Source organism: Pipistrellus kuhlii, unplaced genomic scaffold (genome assembly GCF_014108245.1).
Source record: "Pipistrellus kuhlii isolate mPipKuh1 unplaced genomic scaffold, mPipKuh1.p scaffold_m20_p_30, whole genome shotgun sequence".
NCBI classification, from domain to species: Eukaryota; Metazoa; Chordata; class Mammalia; order Chiroptera; family Vespertilionidae; genus Pipistrellus; species Pipistrellus kuhlii.
In genome coordinates this window covers 1423053-1439481 of record NW_023425530.1, presented here as the reverse complement: position 1 = coordinate 1439481, position 16429 = coordinate 1423053, and the positions used below count along the sequence as shown (strand labels likewise).

At 54.1% G+C, this 16429-nt stretch overlaps 2 protein-coding genes across 12 annotated transcripts in view; one reads left to right on the top strand and one right to left on the bottom strand.

The window, feature by feature from the left end:
• Window positions 1–2875: 2875 nt before the first annotated feature.
• Window positions 2876–16122, top strand: PLIN4 (perilipin 4). Of its 11 annotated transcripts, none has more exons than XM_045589096.1 (10): window positions 2876–3002; window positions 3123–3190; window positions 3654–3786; window positions 4691–4749; window positions 6828–7221; window positions 7618–8211; window positions 8410–8508; window positions 8806–11163; window positions 11247–11434; window positions 13606–16122. In XM_045589096.1, exons 2-10 carry the CDS (start codon window positions 3140–3142, stop codon window positions 14071–14073), a joined length of 4344 nt encoding a protein of 1447 aa, XP_045445052.1. In that variant the 5' UTR covers window positions 2876–3002; window positions 3123–3139; the 3' UTR covers window positions 14074–16122. The 11 variants fall into 11 exon arrangements, 10 of the variants coding, with proteins under 10 accessions (XP_045445052.1, XP_045445053.1, XP_045445049.1 ...); XM_045589093.1 differs by having other exon boundaries at window positions 2877–3002; window positions 6828–7518; XR_006743038.1 differs by having other exon boundaries at window positions 2878–3002; window positions 6828–8028; window positions 8326–10305; ... (1 more) ...; window positions 13606–14190; window positions 14547–14561.
• Window positions 15853–16429, bottom strand: part of HDGFL2 (HDGF like 2) — an 18862-nt gene continuing 18285 nt past the window's right edge. The window contains exon 16 of the mRNA XM_036459894.2: window positions 15853–16416. Within this exon, the coding sequence (XP_036315787.1) occupies window positions 16314–16416 (103 nt within the window). The 3' untranslated portion in view covers window positions 15853–16313. The remainder of the gene's footprint in view (window positions 16417–16429) is intronic.

Here is a 16429-nt window from a genome sequence, read left to right as displayed (position 1 = left end):
TTACAGAAGTCAGTCCTCCTATGCCCATCTCCCTGCACCCACAGTTGCTGATCTTGCTGTGGTTTCTCCACTGTTCAGGACTGGGGAGACAGAGACAGGGCAAGGGCCATGGCCAGTCTCATGGGGGCCCTCCCATCTTCTGACCACATTCTTGGCTGCCCATCAGACTCCCCTCTGGCCAGGCCGGGTGTTGGGAAATCACAGCACGATTGGGTGAGGTCAGGGTGGCCCCTGGCTTCCCTGGGACCCAGCCCAGGGGCAGCTCTGGGAGCCCTGACCACCTCCCACTGGCCAGATTCACTTCCCTGCCCCTGCTCGGGAACCGCCCTGGGGATGAGTCCCAGCCTTGCCTGCAGGTGGGTAGGCAACTTATTTTTCCTCTCCAAACATGTTCTCCTCCGAAAAATGGGTATCTCATGCCCAATCCTGGTAAACACCTCCCCCACAGAAGCTATTATTCACTTATTCATTCAACAAATACAGGTTATCCCAAAAAATGTATACACACCTTGAATAATCACTAATTCCAATGGGTTGAATCTGAAAAGAAACATCAATTGAGCTATCAGCTGTTAAAAGTGTGTAAACTTTTTTTTTTTTTTAACAACCTGCATTTATAGAGCACCTGCTGTGTGCTAGGCAGTCTCCACCTTGGGGACATGGCAATGAGCAAAATGGATCAAAGTCCTGCCCTCTGTGACATGACAATACAGTAGGAGATGGGCAACACAAGAAAAATAAATATATTACTTTTTTTTAGTGTTAGTAGAATAAGAACAATAAAAGGGGAGGACAATGGGTAGTATGTGGACATTTGAGGAGAGATGTATATTTTTATTTTTTAAAATATATTTCTTTGATTTCAGAGAGGAAGGGAGGAGAGACAGAAACATCAGAATCAGAATCTTTGATCGGCTGCCTCCTGCACACCCCCTACTGGGGATCGAGCCCGCAACCCAGGCATGTGACCTTGGCTGGAATCGAACTTGGGACTCTTCAGTCTGCAGGCTGACGCTCTATCCACTGAGCCGAGTCGGCTAGGGCGAGATGTATATTTTTAAATAAAAGAGGGGATCCAGCGAGGCCTCTCTGACATATGAGCAAAGACTGGAGAACATTCCAGGTAGAAGGCACAGCCTATGTAAAGGCGCCGGGGCACAGCGCCTGTTGGAGACACAGCAAGAAGGCCTGTGTGGCTGGAGCAGGGGGCGGGGGTGGGGGTGGGGTGGGGGAGTACAATGAAGGCAGGAAGAAGACAGGGGCAAGTCACCCAGGGCCTATGGACCACAGGGAAAACTTGGGCCTTTCCCCCAAGGGAGGTGGGAGCACTAGAGGGCTGGGGCAGAAAGAAGACAAAGCCTGACTTGGTATTGATTTCAGAGAGGAAGGGAGGAGAGCTATAGAGACATCATTGATGAGAGAGAATCATTGATTGGCTGTCTCCTGCACGCCCCACGCTGGGGATCGAGCCCACAAGCCAGGCATGTGTCATGACTAGGAATCGAACCGTGACTTCCTGGTTTATAGGTTGATGCTCAACCAGAGCCACACCGGCCATGCCATTTTTATTATTTTGCTGGGGAGAGGGGCATACTCAGAATCCAGCTCCCCAATCCCGCAATGTCACCTTTCGGAAGTTAAGGGCAGGGGCTGGGGAATCCCCCTTTTGTTCTTTGGCTGTTTGACTCCGAGGGGACAACCTGGGATTCATCAGGCCCAACAGCAGGACCTCCCTTCTCCCAGCTCAGAGCCCAGAGCCACCAGCTGGATCTCTCTCCAACCCCCAGTAGCATATGACGGCGACCCGTTTCAGGGGCAGGCTGGGAGTAAACAGCCCAGGGAGGGCATGGCAGCCACTCCTCAGCTCATCTGAGCACCCATCCAGACAGCCCACCCTGCACACGGGCTCAGGGTCTGGGTCTGAATCCTGTCTCTGCCACTTCTGGCTCTGTGGCCTTAGGTACAAAATACCTCCTCCAGGAAGCCCCCTTGGATTGGCCCAAGCCTACCAGGCCTGCTTCTCATGGGCCCTGGGCCCAGCACCTTTCCCCTGCTCTCAGTACTGGGCCACCTCTGCCCCTAGCACCCGCCCCACCAAGCTGAGTGATTCACAGGCCATCCTATGTTCCAGGCTCTGTTGGCGCTCTGTCTTGGTCTGTTTTGTTCCCTTTCTCAACAAAAGTCCCTTCTGGGGAGTGACATGTCCCACCCCTGCTGAGGACAGACGCTGCTCCTCTCTGCCTGGACAATGCTAAGCTAATGTCTACTGAGCACCTGCTGGATACCAGGCACAGGGATAAACAGGTTACATGTGTGATCTCATTTCACACTCACAACTACCCTATGAGTTGGCTCATTTAGTCCAACATTTATTAAGTGCCAACTGTGTGTCAGGTACTGTTCTATTGCAGGGAACACGGGAAGGGAGGGAGCTGGGTGGGCGTTTGGGGAAAAGTGCTATAGGCAGGAGACATAGCCCATGCAAAGGCCCTGAAGCAGGACCATGCCAAAAGATTTGGAAAAACAGCAAGGAGGCCCCTGTGGCTGGACTGATCAGAGGCAAGATCCAGGGGAAATGAGGGGAAGAACATTGTGGACCAGTGAGGAGTCTGAAGGGGAAACTGCGGCCAAGAAATCCCAGAAGAACTTAGATTTGAACCATGTCCATCTCATGGATAGAAAGAACAGACCAAGAGGGCATATAGGCTGTGTCTCAGGAACATGAGATGGCCTGTGAATCACTCAGCTTGGTGGGGCGGGTGCTGTGGGCAGAGGTGGCCCAGAACTGAGAGCAGGGGAAAGGTGCTGGGCCCGGGGCCCATGCAAGCTGGGCCTGGCGGGCAGGCACGTGACCCTCCAGGGCCCTCCCCCAGCAGGCTGGCCGCCTGCCTCTGCAGGCCAGGCCTGCGCCTGCCCCAGACCCTATAAGGCCTGGGAGCTGAAAGCAGAGCCAGCTGCCAGCTGCGCCGCCAGACACTCCAAAGGACCCTCTCGTAGTCCAGGTGAGCAATGCCAGGGTGAGGCAAGGTCTCCAGCTGGGTGTCCGGGAAAGTCTGGGGGCTATGGGTGTGGGGCAGGAGGCATGGGAACCCCACTTATGAACCATCTCTGCCCCCTCCCAGCTGCTTAGAGCACTAACATGTCTGCTCAAGAGGAAGGAGGCCGGAAGCCCCACAAACCCAAGGGCAAGGTGAGGAGAGGCATGGGAGGGGGAGACCCCTGCTAAGGCCTGGAGACCCCCAGAACCTTGCAAAGGTGACCTCCACAATCCTCAGCTCTGAGAGGAGCTTCCTGGGTGGGTGAAAGGGCTCTGAGAGCCAAGGTGCTAACTCTTCCCTCCTGTCCCAAGCGGGAATGGGGCAGACTTCGGCTACTTTCCTACTTTTTGACTCTGCTAGCCACAGCCCCTCTCTCAGCCTCAGTTTCCCCATTTGTGAAATGGGGGCTGTGGAGACTTAAAGGAGGACCTTTTCCCCTTCCATGAAAGGCCAGCTGCATCTGCCCATTGTCCAGATTAGGAAACTGAGGCTTAAAACTAACTGCCACCCAAAAACAAGAGCCTGAGAGGTGTGGAAGCCCAGGACTGTCTGATGCTTTCCCCCACCCCATCCCATCTCGGTCCAGCCTGCTCATGCTGCCCTCTCCCCACATAGACCCTGAGCAACTTCTTGGGGTTCCTGCCTGGATTCAATTCTGCCCGAAACCTGGCCAATGCTCACAGCTCAGCAAGAGAGGCTGATCCCATAGGTGCTCCTGCTCCCGAGGCCACCCATCCCCAGGCCCAGGGTGAGTACACAGCTCAATAGGGTGGAGAGTCTGGGGGGACTCCAGCAATTGGAAATCCCCTAGCAGGGACTTCTGGCCACTTTGGGACATTTCTTATGTGCCTGCATCATCTAAATAGACACTACAAGACTGGCAACACTCATTTAGCACCAGATGGGGAAACCGAGGCATAAATATGGCAAGTGGGTGGCTCAAGGTGCATAATCATTAAAAGTGGGGGTGTGAACACAGCCTATCTGCCTTCAGTACCACTCACACTTTCCACCCCGCCCTCACCTCCCATCACCCATGTATGATGCCTGTGGACCAGGGCCTGGGTGTTCTGCAGGCAGACCTTGTTGGGGATGGCAATCCTGGTTCCCCAAAAGGGATAGTGGCTTCCCTGGGATGGCAGAGCCTGGGGAATTCCCCACCCTAGTTACTCAGCCAGAGTACTTGGGGACAATGGGGGGGGGGGGGGCTGATGCAGGGGTGGGGGAGGGGGAGGCGACCCAGGTTTGGGTGGCTGCCCGGGCTGGGCCTCATTGTGGGCCGAGCCCTTGGCAGCTGACTTCTGCTCCACATACTCAGGCCTGACAGGCAACTGCCAGCTGTAGCAGAGGTGGGGCGGGCCCTGACTCCTCTCCCTGCAATCGCCCTGGGTGGGCGTACAGCACCCAGGACTCATGTGGAGAAAACCCCAGGGAGCTCCTCAGTTCCAGGGGACTGAGGCCCTGGGGGGCCAAAAGGAGCCAAGCCCATGGCCACAGATGTCACCTCCTGCTGTCCCTGGCGGGCTGGCTGGGACATTCCTGACCTTTTGGGCTGTGCCCGCCAATTGCGCAATGGGCACCAGAGCAGCTGATGCCAGCCCGCTTCCCTTGCATTCCCTGGGCTGCCTGACCAGTTCCTGTGCCCATAGCAGCTACCGACCCGAAGCAGATGGCCACGGAGGTGGAGAAGCTGCCGCCGCCTCCAGACAAGGTGAGTGGCTGTCAGGGCCTGGCCGACGGCCTCTGCCTCCTACGGGAATGTTTTGGTTCCTGCCCAAGGGGAGAGCAGACATCCCTCTAAGCTTCCACTGCCACATCTGTGAAATGGGTGCAGTACTGCCTCACTGCCCACACGGTCAGGCTCCAAACTACAAACCGCCCCTCACTCTGTCTAGCCTGTGGGGACCCAGAGGCAACTCACCATGTGTCAGCTCTGGACACTGTACTTCATACGAGCAGCTTAACAGTCAATCCTCCCAGCCTCCCTGTGAGGAAGGGGTAAGTAGCATCCCACAGGACAGCTGAGGCACAGAGCTGAGCCACCTGCCAAGAGTCATGGCAGGTCATGGTAGTTTGGGACTTGAACTCACGGGCAGTCAGAGGCTGAACTACAGCAATGCTGCATCCACCCCTGGTCCTGAATACATGGGGACGGCCCATGTTGTCCTGTACCCAAGGCTGGGCCAAGTGGATGGACTGGTGTAAGCCAGCTGAGGCCACAGAGGGTGGCAGAGCCCTGATAGGAACTCTTCTGCCCAGCACATGCCCACACCCTGGTCTTCCTAGCCGCCCTCTACCCTCAGCTCAACCAGATCTTAGCATCTCAGAAGGGGAAGAACCTCGACAGGTCCTTCTGGCTGAAATTAAAACAGACCCCTCACTTCTCCATTTATGCAATTCTTTTCTACTCCTCTTCACTCATGTTAACTGAACACCTACTATCTGCAAAGTGCAAATAACCTTTAATCCATAATCCTTGAAGGTAGTGCTATTTTAATCTCTTTAATCCATAATCCTTAAAGGTGGTGCTATTTAAATTTCTTTAATCCATAATCCTTGAAGGTGGTGCTATTTTAATCACCTTTCAGAAACTGGCTTGGAGAGGGGATGTGGCTTTCATACAGTGAGTGCAGGAAAGCTGAGATTTGAACGTGGGTCTCTGCGGGCACAGAGCCCAAGGTGCCCACTTGATTTAACCCTGGGCAGGAAACAGTGTGAGAATAAACTTCTCAATGTCAGTACCGTGGCTATTTGGGGCAGGATCATTCTTGGTTGTGGGGTTGCTCTGGGCACTATGGGGTGTTGCACAGCATGCCAGGCCCGCAGGCAATCAATGCAAGTAGTGCCCTGTGGCCCCAGTCACAACTATCACTGATGTCCCCAAACACTGCCCACCGTTTCCGGGGAGGGGCTGGGGGGAGAGGGAGGCTGGATCTCCCCAGGTGAGAACCACTGAATTAAAAACAGCACCCCCTTGCCGGACCGGTTTGGCTCAGTGGATAGAGCGTCGGCCTGCAGACTGAAAGGACCCAAATTCGATTCCGGTCAAGGGCATGTACCTTGGTTGCGGGCACATCCCCAATAGGGGGTGTGCAAGAGGCAGCTGATGGATGATTCTCTCTCATCGATGTTTCTAACTCTCTATCCCTCTCTCTTCCTCTCTGTGAAAAATCAATAAAATATATATATATTAAAAACAAAACAAAAAAAAAAAAAACAGCACCCTCAGGGCTGAACCTGAGTGCTGGCAACCCTGAGGCCATCACGACCCTTTGGTATTGGCAGAAACTGCCATTGGGTAGGTTAAAAATAATTAAAGTTTATTGATAATTTCCTATGGTTCGAACCCAATACTTGCCCCTGTACTTGTGTGGTTACTACTTTTCCAAATGTTCATTCCCTTCTCTTAGTTGAATATATTCATTTTAATGAACAATCTGGCCTCTCCTCAGTTAACGGGGAAACCAGGCTCAAATTCTGCCAAAAACAAACAAAATTCAATGGCTTGTTGAGCCTAAGGCATGGATACCACCAAGGCACCTCGTCAAGGGCTGCAGAGTGTTAGGGACCCGCTGTCAGCAAAGGGGCTCTATTGGGCCAGACAAGTAACTTGACGTGATGGAGTTTGTGAAGGCTGTGTCCTGGGAGGCCATGGGTACCTCGGGGGTGGGAAGTGAGGAGGCAGGGCCTCTGGGTGACAGATTCCACTTACCAGGCCCATCAGAAATCAGGCTGGCAGAAGTCTGCCTCCCAGCTCTGCTCTTGACCACACATATCCTTTCTTGTCAGATGATCTCTGGGGTGAAGGACCAGGTGTGCTCCATGATGACCAAAACGAAAGATGCCATCTCCTCTGGAGTGGCGAACATGACAGACTCAGCTAAAGGTGTGGCGCAGAGAGGTCTTGGAATGTCCCAACCTGAGCACACCGGAACCAAGGAGGCTGCGGCCAGCGGGGTCACAGGGACAGTGGATATGGCCAAAGGGACCTTTCAGGCTGGTGTGGATACCACCAAGATGGTGCTGACCGACACCAAGAACACCATCTGCAGTGGAGTGACTGGTGCTATGAATATGGTGACAGGGGTTGTACAGGGAGGCCTGGACACCACAAAGACAGTCCTTACTGGTACCAAAGACACAGTGTCCACTGGCCTCACTGGGGCAGTGGGTGTGGCCAAGGGTGCAGTCCAAACTGGTGTAGACACCTCCAAGACCATCCTGACTGGCACCAAAGACACAGTGTCCGCTGGCCTAACTGGAGCAATGGGAATGGCCAAAGGTGCCGTCCAGACTGGCATGGACACTACCAAGACGGTTCTCACTGGCACCAAAGACACAGTGTCCGCTGGCCTCACTGGGGCAGTGGGTGTGGCCAAGGGTGCAGTCCAGACCGGTGTGGACACCTCCAAGACCATCCTGACTGGCACCAAAGACACAGTGTCCACTGGCCTCACTGGCGCAATGGGTGTGGCCAAAGGTGCCATACAAACTGGCATGGACACTACCAAGACCGTTCTCACTGGCACCAAAGATACAGTGTCCACTGGCCTCACTGGGGCAATGGGTGTGGCCAAAGGTGCCGTCCAAACTGGCATGGACACTACCAAGACCGTTCTCACTGGCACCAAAGACACAGTGTCCACTGGCCTCACTGGCGCAATGGGTGTAGCCAAAGGTGCCATGCAAACTGGTGTGGACACTACCAAGACCGTTCTCTCTGGCACCAAAGACACAGTATCCGCTGGCCTCACTGGGGCAGTGGGTGTGGCCAAGGGTGCAGTCCAGACCGGTGTGGACACCTCCAAGACCATCTTGACTGGCACCAAAGACACAGTATCCGCTGGCCTAACCGGAGCAATGGGAATGGCCAAGGGTGCTGTCCAGACTGGCATGGACACCTCCAAGACCATCCTAACTGGCACCAAAGACACAGTGTCCACTGGACTCACTGGGGCAATGGGTGTAGCCAAAGGTGCCGTCCAAACTGGTGTGGACACAACCAAGACCGTTCTCTCTGGCACCAAAGACACAGTGTCCGCTGGCCTAACCGGAGCAATGGGAATGGCCAAGGGTGCTGTCCAAACCGGTGTGGACACCTCCAAAACCATCCTAACTGGCACCAAAAACACTGTGTCCACTGGCCTCACTGGGGCAGTGGATGTGGCCAAGGGTGCTGTCCAGACTGGCATGGACACTACCAAGACCGTTCTCACTGGCACCAAAGACACAGTGTCCACTGGCCTCACTGGGGCAATAGGAGTCGCGAAGACTGCCGTCCAGACAGGCGTGAACACCTCCAAAACGGTCCTCAGTGGCACTAAAGACACAGTGTCCGCTGGTCTCACTGGGGCAATGGGTGTGGCCAAAGGTGCCGTACAAACTGGCATGGACACTACCAAGACAGTTCTCACTGGCACCAAAGACACAGTGTCCGCTGGCCTCACTGGGGCAGTGGGTGTAGCCAAGGGTGCAGTCCAGACCGGTGTGGACACCTCCAAGACCATCCTGACTGGCACCAAAGACACCGTGTCTACTGGCCTAACTGGGGCAATGGGTGTGGCCAAAGGTGCCATCCAAACTGGTGTGGACACTACCAAGACCGTTCTCTCTGGCACCAAAGACACAGTGTCCACTGGCCTCTCGGGGGCAATGGGAATGGCCAAGGGTGCTGTCCAGACTGGCATGGACACTACTAAGACGGTTCTCTCTGGCACCAAAGACACAGTGTCTACTGGACTCACTGGTGCAATGGGTGTAGCTAAAGGTGCCGTCCAAACTGGTGTGGACACTACCAAGACCGTTCTCTCTGGCACCAAAGACACAGTGTCTGCCGGCCTAACCGGAGCAATGGGAATGGCCAAGGGTGTTGTTCAGACCGGTGTGGACACCTCCAAGACCATCTTGACTGGCACCAAAGACACAGTTTCCGCTGGTCTCACTGGGGCAGTGAGTGTGGCCAAGGGTGCCGTCCAGACTGGCATGGACACTACCAAGACGGTTCTCACTGGCACCAAAGACACAGTGTCCGCTGGCCTCACTGGAGCAATGGGTGTGGCCAAGGGTGCAGTCCAGACCGGTGTGGACACCTCCAAGACCATCCTGACTGGCACCAAAAACACTGTGTCTACCGGCCTAACTGGGGCAGTGGGTGTGGCCAAGGGTGCTGTCCAGACCGGTGTGGGCACAACCAAGACAGTCCTCACTGGCACCAAAGACACAGTGTCCACTGGCCTGACCGGGGCCGTAGGTGTGGCCAAGGGTGCTGTCCAGACTGGTGTGGACACTTCCAAGACCATCCTGACTGGCACTAAAGATACAGTGTCCGCTGGATTCACTGGGGCAATAGGAATAGCCAAAGGTGCTGTCCAAACTGGTGTGGACACCTCAAAAACCATCCTGACTGGCACCAAAGACACAGTGTCCGCTGGCCTCACTGGAGCAATGGGTGTGGCCAAGGGTGCAGTCCAGACCGGTGTGGACACAACCAAGACAGTCCTCACTGGCACCAAAGACACAGTGTCCGCTGGCCTCACAGGAGCAGTGGGAATGGCCAAGGGTGTTGTTCAGACCGGTGTGGACACCTCCAAGACCATCTTGACTGGCACCAAAGACACAGTTTCCGCTGGTCTCACTGGGGCAGTGGGTGTGGCCAAGGGTGCTGTCCAGACTGGCATGGACACTACCAAGACGGTTCTCACTGGCACCAAAGACACAGTGTCCGCTGGCCTCACTGGAGCAATGGGTGTGGCCAAGGGTGCAGTCCAGACCGGTGTGGACACCTCCAAGACCATCCTGACTGGCACCAAAAACACTGTGTCTACCGGCCTAACTGGGGCAGTGGGTGTAGCCAAGGGTGCTGTCCAGACCGGTGTGGACACAACCAAGACAGTCCTCACTGGCACCAAAGACACAGTGTCCGCTGGCCTCACTGGAGCAATGGGTGTGGCCAAGGGTGCAGTCCAGACCGGTGTGGACACAACCAAGACAGTCCTCACTGGCACCAAAGACACAGTGTCCGCTGGCCTTACTGGGGCAGTGGGTGTGGCCAAGGGTGCTGTCCAGACCGGTGTGGACACAACCAAGACAGTTCTCTCTGGCACCAAAGACACAGTGTCTGCTGGCCTAACCGGAGCAATGGGAATGGCCAAGGGTACTGTCCAGACCGGTGTGGACACCTCCAAGACCATCCTAACTGGCACCAAAAACACTGTGTCCACTGGCCTCACTGGGGCAATGGGTGTGGCCAAGGGTGCAGTCCAGACCGGTGTGGACACAACCAAGACGGTTCTCACTGGCACCAAAGACACAGTGTCCACCGGCCTCTCTGGGGCAATAGGTGTCGCAAAGAGTGCAGTCCAGACAGGTGTGGACACCTCCAAGACCATTCTGACTGGCACCAAAGATACAGTGTCCGCTGGTCTAACCGGAGCAATGGGAACGGCCAAGGGTGCTGTTCAAACTAGTGTGGACACCTCCAAGACCATCCTCACTGGCACCAAAAACACTGTGTCTACCGGCCTAACCGGGGCAGTGGGTGTAGCCAAGGGTGCCATCCAAACTGGCATAAATACTTCGAAGACTGTTCTTATGGGAACCAAAGACACGGTGTCCACTGGACTCACTGGGGCAATGGATATGGCCAAGTGTGCTGTCCAGACTGGTGTGGATACCTCCAAGACCTTCCTGACTGGCACCAAAGACACAGTATCCACTGGCCTCAATGGGGCAATGGGTTTGACCAAGGGCGCTGTCCAGATTGGTCTGGGCACTGTACAGAATTGGTTACCAGCTTCAGGGGAAAGCTCCTATGGTGGACTCACCAAGAACTCGGAGACAAACAAATTTGGGCAACAAACTGTGGTAAAGCCCCTGGAGGCTTCCTCCTGCATGGTCTCCAGCCTCCCTGACACTCTCTGTGCAGGCCATGTCCTTGCCACAGAAGCCACTGCAAGAACCCAGAGCCTTGGTTCCACTGTGGTAACAATCACACGAGGAACCTCACTGGGTACGGAGGATGTGGGGTGCACGGCCACCACGCACAGCCAGGAAGGTGTCACGGGCTTCCTGACACTTCCAGAGGAACTGCGGGAGATCTTCCACCCCATGACCGCTGAGGAGCAAGGTGAGACTAGCAGTCTTAGTGGGTGCTTGTCATCTGTACAGCAAGGGGACTCCTGGGTTGAGTAATCTCATCTTCCCTTCCAGCTCAATTGGTGGCTTCTGAGCCTGGGCCCAGGGTACCCGCAGCAGACCAGAGCAGTTACTTCGTGCGTCTTGGTGATCTGGCCCACAGCTTTCGCCAGCGGGCTTTCGAGCACACCCTGAGCCATTTGCAGCACGGCCAGTTCCAGGCTAGGGCTACACTGGCCCAGCTTGAGGACTCCATTAGGCTGGTAAGAGTGTTTCCCTCTCCAGGGTGTCTTTCTCAGAATATCTCCCCATGACTTCCCCTACCACATCTGTCAGCCACTAAGACAGCCACAGATTGTTCTCGTGGGGCTTGTGTCCCAGAGAGGGAGATGGACAATCAAACTAAATGCAGTAGTGCCCCCCGACCCCATATCTTTGGGAGAGATTTTCCAAGACTCCCTGTGGATGCCTAAAACCATTGATAGACTGAACCCTAAATATGTATACTGTTTTCTCCAACACATATAATACCTATGATAAAGTTTAAATACATATATTTTATTGATTTTTTACAGAGAGGAAGGGAGAGAGCTAGAAACGTTGAGGAGAGAGAAACATTGACCAGCTGCCTCCTGCACACCCCCCCACCGGGAACGTGCCCACAACCAACGTACATGCCCCTGACCGGAACTGAACCTGGGACCTTTCAGTCCGCAGACTGATGCTCTACCACTGAGCCAAACCGGTCTATGATAAAGTTTAATTTATAATTTAGGCACAGTAAGAGATTAACAGTAATAGAATAGAGCAATTATAACACACTGTAAGTGATGTTACTGTTGCATTAAGTAAAATAAGGTGACTTGAACATGAGTGCTGTGATACCCCAATAATTGATTTGATAACTGATATGGCTACTGTGTGACTAACAAGAGGGGCATCTATAGAGTGGAGACACTGGACAAAGGGATGTCCCGGCAGGACAGAGCAGGCCATTTGCGATCTCAACACACTATTCAGAACAGCCATTTTTAAATTATGAATTGTTTATTTCTGGAATTTTTCTTTTAATATTTTTGAACCGTGATTGGCTGCAGGAACTGAAATTGTGGAAAGTGAAAGTAACCATAAGGGACTGATATACCTACAAAAAGGGATGCAAAGAAAGAAACAAGACAACCATGCAGACAGAGAGGGTCTAGGCTGGGCAGGAGAGCGCCTCTTGGAGCCACATTGTGAATGCCAAGGGGCCATGCGGAGGTGGGGAGAAGTGGGACCATAAGAAAAGACTACCCAGTCCTAACTGGGTAGCTCAGTTGGTTAGAGCATCATCCCAATATGCCAAGGTTGCAGGTTCAATCCCCAATCAGGGCACATATAAGAATCAATCTACGGCCGAAACCGGTTTGGCTGAGTGGTAGAGCGTCGGTCTGCGGACTGAAGGGTCCCAGGTTCGATTCCGGTCAAGGGCATGTACATTGGTTGTGGGCACATCCCTGGTAGGGAGTGTGCAAGAGGCAGCTGGTCGATGTTTCTCTCTCATTGACGTTTCTAATTCTCTATCTCTCTCTCTTCCTCCTCTCTGTAAAATATCAATAAAATATATTAAAAAAAAAAAAAAGAATCAATCTATGAATGTGTACATAGCGGAGCAAATCAATGTGTTTTTTTCCCCTTTCCTTTCCTCTTTAAAATCAATTTAAGACTGGCTGAGATGTCTCAGTGGTTGAACATCGACCTATGAACCACAGGTTTGATTCCCAGGCAGGGCACATGTCTGGATGGACTGTGAACTCCATCCCAAGTAGGTGGTGTGCAGGAGGCAGCCAATTGATGTTTCTCTCTGTCGCTCTCCTTTCTTCTCTCTCTAAAATCAATAAAAACAAATTTTTCAAAATAAAAAATAAAATCAATTTAAAAACACCAGAGTGCCCAATAACAAGCTATGTGTTCAAAGAAGAGAAAGGCAGCTAGGGTGACAGGGTGGAGTGAAGGAGGGGACGAGGGAGGGAGAGCCCAGGGACCTAGGGCTGGTGGTGTACAGTGATCATGATGTGGTGTTATCGGGAGATGAGATCTGAGATGCCCTGGGGGCAGGTTGTGCAGACCACTGGGAGGTGTTGGTTTTATCCAACAGGGAATGGGGAGCCACGTGAGGGCTTTGAGTTGGGGAGTGACAAGATTCCATCAACTGTTATTTGATCTCGCTGAAGACCTCATGAGGATTTGGATTATTGCCACTCTACAAGAGAAGACAGGCCTGTCAGGGGTAGCTGGCTCTAAACTTGTGACACTCCCACCATGCTACACAAAGGTTTAGACACACAGCTCCAGGCCAGGGAGTTCCCACCCCAGCTCCTCATGTCATTCTTAGGAGAAAGTGTGTGAAAGGTCATAGCCAAAAGCCCTCATTTCTCTGCTGGGCTCTTTACAGATTGAAAAGGCCAAGCAGGCTCCAGAAGGACAGCCACGGATGGATAAAGCCGGCACCCAAGAGGTACGTACAAGACAAGGCTGCCAGGGTCTTCTCCTCTCTGACCCCTGCTCATCTCTCTCCCTCTTCCTGCAGGTGACAGACTTGGGAGCTCTGTCCAGGACCTGTGGACTCATCCAGCAGCTCCACGTGGCTTACAGCACCCTAGCCTCCAGCCTCCAGGGGCTCCCAGCCGAGCTCCAGCAGCGGGTCAGGCAGGCGAGACACAGCCTCTGTGCGCTCTATGGTGTTGTCTCCTCTGCCAGCTCCATTGCAGAGCTGCCAGCTGAGCGCCTGGCTCAGAGCCGTGAGAGTGTAGGCCAGGCCTGGCAAGAGCTGGAGAAGCAGCTGGAGAGCGTGCAGCACAGCCCCCCACTCAGCTGGCTGGTGGGGCCCTTTGACCTGCACCCTGGTGGGCAGCAGCTATAGGTCCTTCTCAGAGCCTCCTCAGCCCCAACTCCCTGAAGCTCTGGGACTGCCCCATCCACCTTTCCTCCCGAGCATGGCTGGCCTAGGAGCCCAGGATTGCTAAGACCATTGACAGAGGTCTTATGTCAATGAGATCCTGAGCAAGCACTCCAGTTATAAAAAAAGAAGTGAAATGTGACTAAGTCTAGAAGATTCTCCTAGCAGTCCCCACTAGGAGTCCCATCATCTTTGCTGGGATAGAGGTCTTCTACCCAGTCTGAGCCTTCAGCTACCAGCTCAGCGGGTAATCCTGCTCCTATGTACTCATTTTGAAAGCGTCTCCCCCAGACCTAGCAAACACCTTGCACCACAATGTAACAGAATGCCACCACCCTCCGGAGGCAGGGTCCCAAGTGCCTTTGCTGAATGTGGCCTAGATAAGGGGCTTTATGAGGACAAAGCCACCAGCTGCCCCCCTCCCTCCAGCTTTTCAGGGCCTGCCTTGAGGACTGCATTGCTTAGAGGGACTATGGGGGGAGGGCTACAAAGCAAGCCCCTTCCGACCTCTTCTGCTTACTCACCTGCCCGGTACTACAGGCCAATCACAAGATCACAGAGCTGAGATTCTGTCCCTGGGGCATCTGGGCCCAGAGGCTGCCCATGGCGGAATGAAAGGGTTTCCCCACAAGGGACAGGGCCCCAAGGAGTACGGGACAAGGTGCTGAATGATCCTTCAGGTCTTGGTAATGTGCTCCAGGCTAGAGACCAGGGCCTGCGATGGTCGGGAGCATCCCTGCAATCCCAGCCAGAGGTCCAAGCCCCCTGCCCCTGCCCCCAGATGTGAAAACTCAGGATGTTGGCCTAGGCTTCTCTCCATCTGGGAGCTGGACATCAGAACACCAGCGGCCCAAGCCAGGTCCAGCTTCCATCTTCCCAGAACCTGCACCATGCCGTCAGCACGCCCCGACACTGTACATCCTTCTCAGAAATGGTGAGGTGCTCTGAGTTCTAGGATGAATGGGCTGACTCTCCCTAAGGGTTACTAAAGGCTGCCAGCATCTGGGAGGGACTCCTGCATTGGGGTGCTGGCACCCGGCTTGGCAAAGGACCCAGTCAGTGAACCTTCCGAGATGTTCTTTCCAACACCTAAGTTATCCGGAGTGAAGACACTGGGAATACAGCTATTCACAGAAACCCAGCAGAGTGACCTGACTTCAAGTCCAGCCAAACTAAATAGAGGGTGGGCAGGACTCAAAAAATCCCTGCCATACCGCAGTCTCCCTCTTAGTTAGGATGCGTGGACTCACCCAGAACAGGGGGACACAAAGGAGGCCACTGTTTAGCCACAAACTGCCGAGGGCAGGTGCCTGGCTGGGAGCCACACACACTCATCTTCCATCTAAATCCACTAGACTTCCCTGAGAGGCTGGAGTCACCCCCTATCCAGGTGAGAAAAGACAAGCCCAGAGTGGGAGTGCCACTTGCCCAGTGTCACACAGGGAGGCCTGCCCCCAGTGCTTACGCTCTCTGAATGTGTAAAGAAAACAACCCACAGGACACTTCCTGGACTGAATGCCCCGAACTGGCAGTGCCAGGCACATTGGTTCTTGACAGGGCCGGGGGTGGGGGGGTGGGGGGGGAAGGGGGCCTCACAATGCCTTCTGCAGCCTGGGCAAGAGGGAAAACGACTGAGCCAGTGGAGCATGGTAGCCACTGTCCCAGACCTGCCCTCCTGGCCTCTTTGTTTCTCCTTTCTGGGCACTGGGCAGCCAAACCCAGGACATCAAACCACAGCCTCCATTTGAGCCTCGAAGTTCAGAGAGTTTTATTTTTCCTTTATTAGTTTTGGAAAGGCCTTGCTCCCACCCCATTTCTTCAGCATCAGGCCTGCCGGGCCAGGAACGCCATTAAAACCAAGCTCACATTCACTGTATAGGGTGACACTATGGCTTAAACCCTTTGTCCCCAATAGGGCCCTTGACAGCTACAGACCTCTCCCCATTCTAGCCCAGCTGCACCAGTAACACTAGAAAACCAAGCCAATAAAAGTGATTTTTTTCATTAAAAAAACCCTTTATAGTCATTTCATGTTGGTTGGAAATCACAGAAATTGGGCAGAAAAAAAACCCCAAGGGACAAATACAAATGAAGAGCACAGCATCTCCCCAACAGTTCTCTGCTCCCTGGGCGGCCGGGAAGGAGGGGGCAGGCCTACGGGCATCTACATGTCAGGCGGGGCCTGGCCGCCGGGCTGCCCGGGCTCAGCTGTCCTCGTCGTCCAGGGACTCAGAGTCCACGCGCGCCCTCTGGCGCTCCTGCCGGTCCTTCCCAGGCCCGTCCAGGTCGGGGCCCTCCCTCGCGCTGCTGGTGAAGCACA